Below are 15,237 nucleotides of genomic sequence, written 5' to 3'. Positions count from 1 at the left end.
TTTTCTGCAGTATTTACAATTTTATAACCCAACACATTCTCCGTTAAATCTGTGTGCTGGAGGATCAAATGACACGGCCATGAGCAATTAAAACTACCTCACAAGCTGCCATAAATTGGCTATCTACTTCTGTTTGACTGATCATTATATTGAATTTCCAATTATAAAGAGGAAGTTCTACTGAATTCTTAACAGACTTTACTCTGAAACCATTGCTTAACTTCAAAAACTGCATGTATTCAGTGTCAGTTTATCTACTTTTCTATTTCAAAGTACTTTTCCCCGTTTGGACTGTACAGGTACATCAGAAATGGACTTAACACGACACTCACAACGTGCCAGCATACATGGGAAAGTCAATGTAGGTGATATGAAATCTGCATTTCAACAGCAATTTCATAACATTACCTGTTGAATTCTCAATCTGTATTATCTGCCAAGTGAGATGCTCATCATTTTATTTATCAAGGAACCTTAAATCTGGAGATAGCAAGTCTATATTAGCACTAATCCTTGAGGTAAATTGAGTAAGATGTTACAAAGATTGTTCTGATGCAACAAACCGCATTTCACAGCACCCCAACTGAATGAAAATTAGTTACACTGGGCCAAATGATTGGTACAGTAATTATTTATTTTGTTTAGAGGATCCTTTCTTTAGTGAAGAATAATAAAAATTGATTGGAAGGTTTATTATTTCCTCACATACAATGTTTTCAGAACAATAATGTAGATGATTAAAAATTAAACACTGTTTTTCGTAATAAGAAGTTACAGTGTAATTGTGATAGTAAATAAAAACTCTTAGGTAGAGGGGAAAACTTTACGATAACTTTTTTAAACATACAGCATCAGACAGTGACTAATGGACTCAGCTTAATCACAACTAACTAATCCCATGCAAAGAGATCTTGCTGCGTACACACACACACACACACACACACACACACACACACACACCACAGCAGGAAGATCTCTCACATTCCAAATGTGAATGATAGGTGACATCAAAAATTAAATCATAATACAATTTTCCTATCCACAACACCACGGCAAAATTTTCAATTGCTGGAAACAGCTGGCAAAGCTGACTGCCTGTCTAAAGTGGCATGGCACTCTAGAAGAAACACATTTGGAAAATAGATAACTGACTTCATGTGCAAAGAAAAAATTATTGGATTACATAAGCAATATATATACTTTTTATTTCAGTCCCAATATCACGTAGTAATAAGTATACCCGAAAGAGCCACCAAATGTCAACAGCGTAACAATGTAAGTCTAGTAGCTTCCGTTCTGCGAGCCCTCAGAAAGCTGTTAGCATGCCAAAGAGCAGAAAATAATGTTGTCTATATAGAATAGAAAACTGGTTGACATCGTGGTGTCTCTAAGGGCAACACACAATCACACGCACAATGCAAACAATAACTGAAGAGAATTTCCACAAATTTCTACAATTTTACTCCATGCTTCTTAAGTAAATCAAGACCAAAAAGCAATTTGAAACAACAAGGTCACACACAACATCCCCTATTTAACAAAAACTTGCATTCTGAAAGTAGTATCATGACAGTCCCCTTATTTATTTACAGTTACTTGAAATGGTGGTCAGTTACATCTAACTTTGTAATCAGAAATTTACCGACTTCTACAAACACTAAAATTAAAAAACAGTACAGATTTGCAAGACTGCCAAAGCGACAAACAAAAACAAACAACCAACAGATTATACCCTAAGTAATATGAGCATATTGTTATTCATTACTGACATTTCAAAATAAATTTATGGAATCACCTACACGTCCCTGCAGAACAGAATACTAACTGTGAAAAACTTTTTAATTTTATGAGCACCGCATTTCAATTACAAGATTCTTAACCACTCACTGGGACAAATTCATCATGCATTGTGAAACAACAAAAGAGTTCATTCCATTGGAGTCCCTGACTAAACGCATTAACCTTCTACACTATTTTCGTATTCTGTAGCCCTGAGAAAGCAGCTCAGTGCAACAAAATATGAAAGAATGATTGTGTCCAAGTAAGCACGACAAATTTCTTTCGCGGTCACTTGTCATGCATAGGAAATAACTCACACGCATATCTTTGATGATGTGCATCCCATCTTAACTTATCCATTATTGTCACTACATATGAAAAACACGAAACTGGTATATAGAGTGTATATTATATATAAAAGTGCACACGGGCTCCAGTCACCCCACCAGCAGCCTCCGTTCAGCAGTCTCGTCCCTGTATACGACTTTCTTCACCAATCTGAGAAAACTGTTGCAGAACGTTCACTTTGTTCACTGTCACAATGGCACAATTGCTTTTCGTAATAATCAAATGCAATCTGCATTTTTAATGAATAATAAAAATTCGTGGATTTTGAGACAGCTGCCATTTACACGATTTCCAAGATTTTGTGAATGTATAAGCTGACTTTCTGCCTTTCCCTGTAATTCTGTGTCAGTAGTTGTGTATTGATCCCTAGTTACGAAATAGCTGTCCTGACTTCTAAACTAGGCACAGTGCAGGGTGGTGGTGGGGACGGGATCGTGTGGTGGCTCAAATTTTCTGAATCTTCTCGCCGACGACGACGGGATTGTTGCGACGGATCTCCTGGGCGCCCATCTCACGGTAGTCGAACGTGCACTCGTGTTTGTCACTGTATCGGTGGACCGCACAGAAGAGGCCACCACAGCGACATTCGAAGCCTGCAACAAATTAACATTTTAAGATTCTTGGCAATATCTGCTGCGAATGCAAAGGCAAAATTCTTTGTAAGTTAAAGTAGCATGTGACCAAAGTCAAAATATTGCATATTACTGGAACTGCCACAACACTTACTTTAAACCTCTTGTTATAATGCTTCAATGGTACAGATAATACCTCAATGAAACTGTAGTTTTCAGAGTCCTTTCCATGCATCCCTTGTGGAAATCTTGAAATGAAAGTACATCTCTCTCGAGATTGTATAGAATGTTACCTAATTTTTTTCTTTTGCCACTGGCTGTCTGTATCATCAGCTTTGTACAATCCTCAAGTCTGAAACCTAAATCAGCAAACCTTTTCCCTCTTGAGTTATGAGGCTTATTGTGTGAATTATTTGGACACATCTTTAGAACTAACAACATTTCTAGCTTTCAACTCTGAAGGCTTCAAATAGAGTGCAGCACAACGAACATAAATGAAACAAGTACCTTGTCTGAAAAAGGAACAAATTTGCCTAAATATCCATATCGAATGAACTTAATAACCTTGTCAGCACTTGAGCACTATGTTTGTATAAAAACTAATCTTCAAAATGCAGTGGCCCATAAAACTAACTACATATACACAAAACCCGGAAATCTTTTGCTGGATCAGTTTTGTTTCAAACTTCAAATTCCCACTAAGGTTACATACACAGCAGCCAAATACGAGGGGTGTTATTTTTCTAAGAGAACAGAATATAAAGCAGTGGAATTTTATCAATGTAAATATTGCTTTGGTGTGTGTGCTATGAATGATACAAGTGTTTACGAGAGCTGTAAGCTTTTCGATAGAGGCCATGAAGACATTCAACAAGACAAGTGACTAATGCTCTGATAAGGTGCTCATAGTAACTGGGTCATGCCATGAAATTCTTTTGGATATTTTGCCTATGAAATAAGAGAGAATATGTTTCAATACTGTTGAACTTTGAACAAAAATAGCTGTGAACGCAAGCTGATCACGAGTCACTATACAAAGTCGAAAATGACAAATAGTGAAACATGTTCTAACAGGAGGCGAAACCTGGGTATATCGGGTTTGACTCCCTATGGAATGGGTGTGCTCAGCAACTAAATTTGAGAAAATATACAGCAGTCAGTCACAAATGATTTGTTTATTGCAGATATAGATTTCAACCACTGCGTGGTTATCATCAGTGCAGTAAGATGCAAGTTCAATTGTCATTAATGTATATGCAAGCAACTCACTGCCATGGCAAAAATTCATGGCTTTTGCATCACAATAATGCACTTTATTATAATTTTTTGCTAGTTAGTGAATTATTGGCTGGAACTAATACTGTAATGATGTCATAGCCTCCATATTTGCCAGACATGGTGCCATGTGACTATTTTCAGTTCCTAAAATTAAGGAGTAATCTTAAAGGGTGGCCATTTTACAAGCATGGACGAGAAAAATGCATCACAGAGCTAAACAATTTCCGAAGATAGCACCTAAAAAGGTGTTTCAAGCATTGGACAAAGTGCTGGTGTAAGCATATAGCACTAATGAGAACTATTTTGAAGAGAACAACATTGATGTATACAAATGAATGAAATGCTTTTAAATATTATGTATTTTTTGTGGATCACAACTCACACATGGCATTTCACAGAGTTACAAAGAAACTATTGAATTATTTGCTTCTTCAGGGTGTTCACATACACAATTTTTTTTTTTAAATGTGAAATGACAACATACTTTCCCTCGTAGTTGTAAAACTTATCAATGGTCAAGTTTTTATATGACAGCATAAAAATAGCCGGCACTTTATGCAACCAAACAAAGGAGTACACCGCATATTTTCGTATTACGAAAGTATAAATACGAATTCCACCAAATACACAAATTCAGCTCAGTAGTTTCCCAAGCACTGAAATCCAGATCACAATGTGCTTTTGTCAGCCAGTTATAGCTTATGCCAAGTCATTTCGCTAGCTAAGGACTGCAGACATTCAGAGCATATCACGTAATATATTCAGCCAGTAAACATGCCTCTTCAGTAACGCATTCACACAAATGGAGAAAGTTAATGATTTGAATTAACACACAAACAGCATAGCTACAAGAAAAGCTAAGCTTCCACATATAATATTGGTGTTTTTTTAGAGAGAGAGAGAGAGAGAGAGAGAGAGAGAGAGAGAGAGAGGCGTGTGTGTGTGTGTGTGTGTGTGTGTGTGTGTGCGCGCGCGCGCGTGCGTGTGTGTCTTAAGATATATAGCACAAATGTGCTACAAAAATTTCAAGTCAGGCATAAATAGACGGTCATCAAAATGTTATGTTTTAAATCTGAGTAAAATGCTCCATGACTTACGAAATTCATCTCGCATTCTCCCAGTTAACAATTTATCTTGTGTGGAATTAAATTTACTTTGAGAGTAATATTTCTCAAACCACCATTTTCAATATTTTTCCGTGACCTGACACACACACACACACACACACACACACACACACACACACACACACACACACACACAAACGAACTTTTTCTAGTTGCTTTGATGCATATAGTTGCCATGTTACACTCATTGAAAGCAGTTTGCTGTTATGAAGTATTGTATAGTCTTTGTCCTAAACGCTTTTACACATTTTACTGTCAGCAATCACTTGTGTGGGCACTGTGTTTTATTAAATGACAAATTTTCTTTGCAACTGAAGTTTTATTTTGGTGTTATTCCCTCCTGTATGTTTTATTGCAGCACTATTATTCTGCAGTAGTGGGATAAAATATAATTCTTTGCTAGAGCATCAGTTCTTACCAGTCAAAATTACAAAAATTTAACTGGAAACCAAAGCAATGAAAATTTCCTTTGTTTCTAAAAATATCCCAGGCTTTTCTTTAGTTTCCTGGTTGTCCTCGGATGTAGACTTCCTGTTCTTATCTATTCTAAATATTCAAATATTTGAATCTTATGTGCTTACACTTGACACTTGTCACTAAAGGACGATTATTTAAGACCATGTACATAACAGTGAATACACAAATATCTTGCAACATAGCTACAACACTATGTAACATTACCACAAATATCAAGGTGACAGTTGCCCCTGCCTGACACTGATGTTTTGATTGTTGGAGAGGAGAGAAGAACACTAACACTCAAATATTTTATATGCTTCTGCACATTATGCATGTTTTGCTTGCATCGTACCATAAAAACTGTATGTGGAAAGAAGTAAATACAAAATTTAACTGCTCACATAGTTCAGAAATTAAAGGTACACATATTTAAAGAACCCACCCACATCAAACTTCATGGAAGTTCAGGTGACTGAAGAAACATCTGATCTACCACATTTTGCAGCTTGCTCCCAGCCCACGACTGAGCATAGAAAGTATACAAATATGTAAGAACAGTGTTTAATCAAAGGAGTAAAATGAACAGGCAAATTAATGTGAAGGAAGGGTAGTGTGACCTCACCTGTAAGGCCAACCTTCTTGCGGCAGGTTGCACAGCGGTTTTTCTTCTTCTTAGCTTCCTTCTCAGAGTCTTTGCCATCGTAGCTCTCATCTGCATCCCCACTGCTGACAGAATTATCAGCACTGCTGCTGCAGCCTCCCGCTGCTCCCTCTGCATCCTTCTGGAACAAAATGCAGCATGACGGGCATAAGAACAAATGTAATTGTTGACAATATAATTGGGTAGATAAAAGGATCTACTCACCAAGCAGCAACAGTAGATACATCCAGAAAGGTTTAACTTGAGCAAGCTTTTGGAGCCAGTAGCTCCCCCTCCTAGCAGAAGAGTTGAAAGGGAAGGAAGAGAAGTGAAGGAAAAGAACTGGAGATGTTTAGGGAAAGGGGTACAATTTTGAAAAGTCGCCCAGAACCCCAGGTCAGGGTGGGTGACAGTCTTTCTTCTTTCCTTCTCATGCCATCCACTAAGTCTCCCATGAACTGGAGGTTCTGGATGACTTTTCCAAACTGTACCCCTTTTCCTTCACCCCTCTTTCTTACACTTCAACTCCTCTGCCAGGAGCAGCTGCTACGGGCTCAGAAAGCTTGTAAAAGTTAAACCTTTTTTGTGCGTATTCTCCTGCTGCTGCAGCTTCTTGATGAACAGATTTTTTATCTATCCATTTACAGGAATGTGAATGTTATAAAAGCTGTATGATGCCATTCAAACATTTATGGAATGGATATTTTCCTTTACATCATCGTATTTTGCCTTAATAGTTTTCACTTACATTTATGGGGAAATTTAGACAAAACTGAACAATGTATCTTCTGTTAGGGAGACCACAACAAAAACATGAGCTGAGCTACTGAATACAAGCTTGCTATATGAAGCTTTCACCAGTGGTGATTTTAGGTAGTAAGAAACATTTACACATAAGACAGATGCTTCAGAACTATGCCACACACTTCACGATCTTCTCACATCGCCACATTAGTGACACACTACACTCACGTCTTTGGCTGAGGCCCCCCCAATTACTGGGGTGGCTGCTGTGTGGTCCGATGAGGTAGCTGGTGTGGAAGGCGGCGCGATTACAGGAATAGTGGGCTGGGCAGTGTCCAGGCTCGTTGCCGGTGGTGACGAAGTAGGAGGTGGCTGCTGTTTCTTCTTCAATGCCTCCTGGAAAATAAACGCTCTACTATTGGTCCACTTCCCAGAGGAAGCACAGGTTGTACATCTGAAATGAAGGAACAGCTGATTATGTACATTTTGACAATTAAGACATATGAGCTCTGCTGAAGGCTTGCCACGTGTTTCACCTATCCTCATCAGTGGTTACTCATACATTACAAAATATAAAAGAGAAATAGTTTAACTGGGAAATGAAAATGCTCAAAGATCAGGAATGAGATACTTTAAACTTGTTAGATTATCCTACACAGTCATCTCTGAACTTGCCATCTCCATACCCTCCGAAACCCGATTCACCTATCTCCGCCACTGTCCATTTAACTGAAAACTCATCAGCTGAATCTGTCATTTGATGCAAGTGGACTGTACCAGTGTATAAAGGAGAAGAGCACACGAGATCCCGAGTATAACTAAGGACCTGTGGCATTGTCATTACATACCAACTGCTGTGCACAACTTATTTACTAATACATTGAAATATCATTTAGCAGCGAATATACCTTCCTCCTTCAGCCCATTTTTTGTACCCTTACAGCCTATACATGAACAAGCACAGATTACATCACAAAAATGCATCATTTCTGTATCTGTACCAGAGCAGTATTTCTTTTGTAGTTTTATTGTTTCCTCGAGGTATTCCCCGTGCGATATGCGACGGTTAGGGTTTGTCAGCAGACATACCTACATCGCAGAAGGAGCGGGATAGGGCAACAAACACTGCACGGACTGCCACAGGGGTCTACTGTGTGTTCAACAAGACCACCATCGCAACCTGAAGGCAAACTATATAATGATTGTTGAAAATCTTGTAAAGTCGGAGTTAGTGTTACGATTATCATCTATTCAAGACAGATCTATGTAACAGAATTGCTACAAGTTTCAATTAATCTCAATGTAATTAGTTAACCTGTGTCAAATCTCTGTTTTTCCACCCAGGCACCCTTCCAGTACATATGTACATGTATATATGGCAGAATTATTTACAAAGTTACAATTAAATAACTGTCAATAATTGATTGTTTTTTCTGTTTATATACAGAAGCATGTATTATTTTACATTATTACTGCACCTGGGAGTGAGGATGCTTCAATCAGCATATTGAAAGTCAGCATGTGATTGGGGTTGACAGTATATGCACAACTGACCCCTGCAAACATTTCTAGTCTCCATTGTACTTGTTTACTGTAGTTTCACCGTATGTTTCCAATAATGGCAGAGAGAGAGAGAGAGAGAGAGAGAGAGAGAGAGAGAGAGAGAGAGAGAGAGAAGCGCGCACATATGAACCACAATTGAGACAAACTAACAGAGGTTGTTCACGGATACCTTCAGAGTATTTTAATGTAAGGAAGGAAGGAATGGACTCCAGCAGCTCTTTGCAGAGTAATAATGTAATCACGATTTATTCCGTCTTATCACAGTCACCCTGATTTCTGTGAAAGTATATGCCTGTGTATGCTATCACCAAAATATAGGGCACCAAACAGCATAATGCAACAATCTTTAGACACATGACAGCACTTACATGGGTGGCTGCTATCAGGAAAGCTCAGTAGTGTTGTCTTACTGCCCTTCCACTGTATCAGTGAACCTATAAAAAATGCATATACGCCAGCTCTTCGTCAATAAACATGTCTGCAGTACTGTTGAGTATCACCATTAATGCTCAACTTTAAAACAAAACCTTTGAGAGAATTGAGCCGTACTGAAGCAAGTTCAGGAATGAGATACGGAGGGCAATTCTATTGTCAACGGGAAGTACCATGAGCAAATTGAAATGACACACAATTTAACTTATAGAGGTAAGAAACTTTGTTTAGGGCTTTACAGGATTTAACACATATTACATAAAATAAGAATCATGTTAAATTTTATTACACAAAAAGGAGCCACTTAGCACCATTTTTTAACACTCCACCAAAAGAAAAAATCTGACCAACGGACTTACAATGAAAATGAAAAATTTATGCACTCCAGACAAAGGATACGCAGGAAGACAATCATGATACTTTTCAAATTTTAAGAATGCAGTCAGATACGCAATTACTGCAAGATATAATCAAAACTAGTTTTAGTCTTAAATACCATACAAGCAACTGCATCTAGGGTCAACATCACATTCACAATAAGTAAAAATAACAAAACTGTTTAGTTCACACAGCACTTTCACTTCCTGTACCTTGTAGCAAAGCGAACAGAGACCGTCAGTAGCTGGTGATCCATAGAAACCACATCCAGAACGGCAAAGTGCCTGCATGGGATTTGACTCTCTCTCCATTTCTGCCAAGTTTATGTCCAAGTAATGCGTGTGTTCGTTAGTGTGTGTTGCTAATGGCTCAGGCTGCTGCTTGGGACTGCCTTCCTTGCACTGCGCTGCTTTGATTGTGTCGATGTTTCCGCCTAGAACTGGGACTCTGTCACCTGAAAATTAAAGAACTAAGTTTACACCTATATCTCTTGCACTTTACAGAAACAACAGGTTATGAACATAATATATCTGGGCTAGTTTTCAGAGAGGTGTGTGGGGGTAAATGACAGTCTACAACCATGAATTGTATGATACAAAGAGCAGATACAGAAAAACTGAAATAAATTACCTCTTTGGATTAATGTGTGGCCATTGAGAAGGCAGTCCACTAGTAGTCACAAAAACGCATCAGAAGCATACAAATACAAACAAGTGATTAACGGTAAGTAATCCACACTTTCTTTGCATCCATCTGTTTATGAAAGTGGGCATGTTTTATCTTAAACTTAGGGTAAACAAATTTGGTCAAATAATTATATGAAACATATGTATACATTCATATTTCCATAATGTTCATACGCGATTGGAAATGTGCATGCAATTGATCTTTGCTCTTAAATACACCTCAAAAAATTTTTATTTGCCTGCTCTATACCCTCCTAGATAACTAAGTCATGTCTGGGATATTCACATTTTAAAGCAAATTATTTATTCTGGTCTGCAAAAATATTGTCTTCAACATGTGTTTTACTTTTCCATCACCAAAGCCACTTTTTAATGCAATAAACTGTGCTCTACCTACTTTCTGGTTCCGCAAAATCATCAGTTCGATCATTTCTACCTTGTCACAGCATACAAACCTTATAAACAAATGTATTGCACAATATAAATGCCAAATTACTGATTTCTAGGCAGTCTAGGAAATTTATTTCTTCAAATTACTTTACTGCCAATGAAATATGAAGTAAATTTTTGGTTGTCTATGAAAGTTATACTCCTCCAATCAGGTAATCTCCTTTTTCGTTGCTCAACTAGTGTGCAAGTAGAATGAGTAATAATCTTTAAATCGTCTTACTGTGTGTGGAAACAGAATACTATTCAGCTCCTCTGACCTCTTGTCCATATAATTTAATGAAACTGGATTAAAGCACGACATCTGAGCACGGGAAAACATATTGAGAGACGAAGTGTGGGAATAATGCCTGTCAATCACACAATTAAGGAAGTGCTACCAAAACTCAAACCACATTCCTCAGACTACTGCAAAAAACTTGGCATGTGCAAGCAGGGCTCATGTTCTTCTATTGGATGTTACTTTGGCGACTTTTGTGTCCCTAAACTACCTCAGTCATCCAACCCAGGAGAGGCGACTGACCTACAGTTCAATGTGGAACCCGAACCACGTGTTGCTTCTGGCAACTCTTTACATTGTCGACAAGTGAAGGTTAGGTTCAAATGAACACTGAGAAGTCAGTGGTCCGACCAAGCTTCGACCCTGTGACTTCTCGGTTTCCGGGTGAGTGCTTTATGGCTACACCACCATAACAGACATGTCTGTAAATATGTCATTAATAGGTTCTGAAGAACAAGTTTGTAAGTATCAAAATACCTGACATATGGCTGCATCTTTTGATTGCAATTATTTACAAGCTTAGGTTATATATACCATCAAGGGAAGATAGAACGGAGTCTGTAACACACAAGAGATGGACAACAGATTGGGGTATGAAACCCTAAAAAAGAGAGAGAAATTACGATATTCAGTGACTAACACTTGTTGTCAAAATTGGAAAGTAATGGCTTTCCCACTTGGCATTCAAGAACTCTGTGTTGTATTAAAAATCACACACTTTCTTCAGTTTTGAAAATCCAAACAATTCAGGTATTTGAACACTTTCCACAGGAAGTGCGCTGAAAAATCAAACTGGCATGTAATAATTTTCTTCTGGTGGACTGACACACCACAATATACACACAAAAAAGACAAGTGAAATTACACCAACAGTATCAAAACAAGCATTGTAAAGGTCCTGATGACACTGTTCACTGATGAAATTACATTTACAAAATGTTAGTCATTCACATTATATACTCTCACAAAAATATTTTCTTTGCAGCATGCGGTGCGATTTACTGACTGCTCAGAGACAAACTGTCAAACATTTGTAACAACTAACATTTTGCAAGTAGTGCAGAATCACCTTGGATCAAAGTGTGTGTAGGTCACTTGACTGAAGACATAACATACCTATGGCTTAGATTTGCTACATATATTTGTGGAATAAGCAAATGGGGGCAGGCCAAGAACAAGATTGTACACTGTCATGCTGGTGAACATGAAGAAATACAGCAGTGTCTAGAAGGTATCTCCTAAGGCTCAATCTGTTTCAGCAACAATTTGTTGAGGTCATGTTTGGAGCACTTCGTGTGTGTCACAGTATACAGGAAACAGATAAAATGTTCTTCCTGGTCCTAATGAATGTAAGTCACAACCTCCTCCTCTCACATCTGGAAATGTTCTCAAAAGTAGTGATAGTTGGCATGAAGTGCTCAAGACTATGTGTGTTTTACCACAAAGTTTTCTACATACTTCAATGGTTGATGTAATATGAGATTTTCAGATTTATTTGAAGACCACTAAATTATTGTATACAATTTCATTTCACACTATAACAGCTTTATTAAGGAATTTATTATTGTTTGTGTGTGAGAATGAATTTCTCCCTAATACAAAGGTTGCATGGAAAATAATTCAAAAGCTATTTTAATTTCCTTATCTGGTGATTTTCAAATTTCCCAGGTTTGACATAGAAAGTCATAAAATTTGAACACTTTACACCAGTTAACAACAAAATTATGGCCTATTTTTATTACTTTTGATGTTGCCTTCTTGCTAAGGTGATCTACAGTGAATTGTGGTATGTCTGCACGGATAACAAATGTTATCCATATCTGCAGATCTACAAATACCTCATCTGCACAATCAAGTCTTATTGACATCCCATATATTAAGATTTTGTTCACTTTCATCTGATCGTCACACCAGAGCTCCGATAGGATTCTGACTGTCCCGAATTTCCACTGCCCCAGTCCTCTCAACTTATTTTATTTTTACTGAGAACACAGAAGCCGATCGTGACCACACAGTTTGCGATTCTCGACAGTCCAGAAATTACAGTTACTCGAAAAACGATTCTGTGAAGTTTTCTGTGGAACATATCCCTAACATATATCAAAGAGGGACGTCTAGAGATTTGCCGATTTGTTACTGCACAGTATTTTGTACGTGAAACACAAATAGGAATCTGAACATGGAACGAAGTCTCCAAATGACAGTCACATACTTTGCACAAACATTCAATAATAGGTTAAGTGACAGCTGAACAGTGGTGGCTCAAGACGTAAGGCTGCTGCCGGTATGACGGAAACAGGATGTACGTATAATTGTGTGGAAGGATATGTCAGTCTAGTCCTTGCAGGAAACTGCCATTACAGCCAACCACTGGCACACTGTCCCAAATGGGCGAAAGTAGTGATTTAAACCAATTATTATTAGCAATCGTACATAGTACAAATTTTAAAAAATGGTAGTATCGACACTACCTGCCAACTTAACCACAAAGTTATTAGCACAAAAGTTATCTGCCGATTCTCTACGGCGGGGACATTTATGCAGAAAGTAATTATTACTGTGGATATCCGCATCGGGTTCTAGCGATCTAGTTAACATTGTTACAAACGACTAAATCCACTTTCGCTCGTCGTCGGTTTTTTGCTCGCTTCCGGGCTGAGCTTCCCGCAGGGCCGTCGTCGTACCTTGGTGAGCTTCGCTGGCCGGACCTCGCGGTGAGATTCCCATCCGTCGCGTGGCAGGCAACGGCGGCAGCCCCGAGCGCACTGGCTGCGGCCGCTCGCAGCGTCCGTCCCGTCTGTCTCGCGCCGCAAGGCCGCCCATCGGAAGCGCCTTGAGGCCGCCTGCGGCTGCCCCGGCTTCCGGGCAGGCGCGGCGGCGCGCATGCGTACTGCGTACCAGCCGGGCGCAGTTGCGTTAGCACTGGCGGCCGCGCTATTTCCAATACCCGTGCCCTTCACTCGTGGCATTCGAGGCGCCATACGAAGAAACTGTCCCTAGATCGTAACGTTGCCCGTTTTTATAGACCCGATATCTTGCAAATCTGCTGATGGAGACGGAAAGAACAGCGTGTCTACTTCGAGCGGGATTCTAGATATTATTCTAAGCACTGCCGTTCCTGGAGGGAAACTTTTCTCAAAGAATCAAAACGTATTTAGAGAAAATAATTCGTGTCAAACAGGTTGCTTTGTTCACACACGGCACTTCACAAACAATGGATGCAGGTGAACTGGCAGATTCTGTTTTCCTACATTTTGGAAAGGCGATCGACACTAATAAGATACGACCGTTAGTGAATATCTGGACGTGGCTGGAAGAATATTTGGCTAACAGTACCCAGCACGTTATTAATAACGGCCAATGTTCTACAGGATCGGAAGTAACATGGGGTATGTGGCGGGGAAGCGTAGTAGCTTCTCAAATGATCAGTACATATAAAAGATTTATAAGGTACTGTCACCAGCACTATTAAGATTGTTCGCTGATGATGCTGTTGTGGAGAAGGAAAGTATCGTCGTTGAACGATCGTGAGGAATTTCAGAACGAGTTTGACTGAATGTCTATCCTGTGTCATGTATGGCAGCTCTGTGGATAATTGCAAGGTAATACCTACAACGAAGAGGAAGAATCCGCTAGTATCCGGTGACGAACGATGAACATCTTGAGCACGCATTTAGCGGCTATATCAAGAAGTGGTATTTAATGATGCCATCTCGTAAAATCAGTATTAGGGAACGGGAATAGAAGATTGGATCTGTGAAGAAAATCTGATACAAGACGCCAGCGCAACAAATTCTAGAAGTGTTTAAGCACTTTGGAAACTATCAACTCAGCATGACAACATACTTCGAGCGAATTGGCGGAAGCTCTGTCCGGATCGGTAGAGCTGTAAAGGTCCTCGTAAACGATCAAACATTTTGTCAAACTTCACTATGCTTGCCAAATGTCTGACCGCGTATGGTGCTGTTTGGTGTTTGTCAAGCGGGGATCGCGTTTCACGGAAAGTTTGAAAAGACGGTGGACGTCGTTTCGATGTTTCGCCGTATATGCATGGTGGAAAACTACTTTATTACAATTTATCTCACTGTATGGTGAGTTTCTGTGACTATGGGATGTACGACCAGGAATAAAAACAAAGCAGCGGTGACAACTAACAAAACTAACGTTATCACAACCACCCCAGCCTTATATACCACACAAGAGTAGGTTATGAACAATATATTTACGCTTGACAGACAAGCCGGAGTGCAATGACATTAAAGAAATTTATGTGCTCGGTTCTTCTCCCCATAATTATTCCTATTGTATGCTCCCGCATTGTGGTATTTTAATGAAATAGAAGAAACTACATTTTCGCATACCTGCGTCTTCTTCAATGTGAAGGCGAAATAACTAAAGTTATTAAACGTTTCACTGTCCATCCGCAGCACGTTGATTTCAACATTATGGTCTGAGTTTAACATCTCCATTAGGAAGTTTTCATGTGCATATTTCTCATTTTAAA

The 15,237-nt window shown here is 39.0% G+C and overlaps 1 protein-coding gene across 2 annotated transcripts; it reads right to left on the bottom strand.

Moving 5' to 3' along the window:
* Nucleotides 1-677: 677 nt before the first annotated feature.
* On the bottom strand, nucleotides 678-13,525 carry LOC124552685 (AN1-type zinc finger protein 6). 2 transcript variants are annotated; one of them, XM_047127009.1, is made up of 5 exons: nucleotides 13,418-13,525; nucleotides 9,533-9,774; nucleotides 7,176-7,343; nucleotides 6,186-6,342; nucleotides 678-2,720 (listed from the first exon to the last, which is right to left on the bottom strand). In XM_047127009.1, exons 1-5 carry the CDS (start codon nucleotides 13,458-13,460, stop codon nucleotides 2,572-2,574), a joined length of 759 nt encoding a protein of 252 aa, XP_046982965.1. In that variant the 5' UTR covers nucleotides 13,461-13,525; the 3' UTR covers nucleotides 678-2,571. The 2 variants fall into 2 exon arrangements, with proteins under 2 accessions (XP_046982965.1, XP_046982964.1); XM_047127008.1 differs by having other exon boundaries at nucleotides 6,186-6,345; nucleotides 13,418-13,475.
* Nucleotides 13,526-15,237: the final 1,712 nt, after the last annotated feature.

Source organism: Schistocerca americana, chromosome 10 (assembly GCF_021461395.2).
Source record: "Schistocerca americana isolate TAMUIC-IGC-003095 chromosome 10, iqSchAmer2.1, whole genome shotgun sequence".
Taxonomy (NCBI): Eukaryota; Metazoa; Arthropoda; class Insecta; order Orthoptera; family Acrididae; genus Schistocerca; species Schistocerca americana.
Note: the sequence above shows the minus strand (reverse complement) of the source record. Positions and strands in the feature narration are given on the sequence as shown.

Coding starts and splice junctions, on each gene's coding strand:
- LOC124552685 (XM_047127008.1), bottom strand. CDS start 13,460: ATGGGAATCTCACCGCGAGGTCCGGCCAGCGAAGCTCACCAAG. Junction 7,344..9,532: donor TCTGTTCGCTTTGCTACAAG/GTACAGGAAGTG, acceptor TTTATTTTCCAG/GAGGCATTGAAGAAGAAACA. Junction 2,721..6,185: donor CAAGAAGGTTGGCCTTACAG/GTGAGGTCACAC, acceptor AATTTGTTGCAG/GCTTCGAATGTCGCTGTGGT.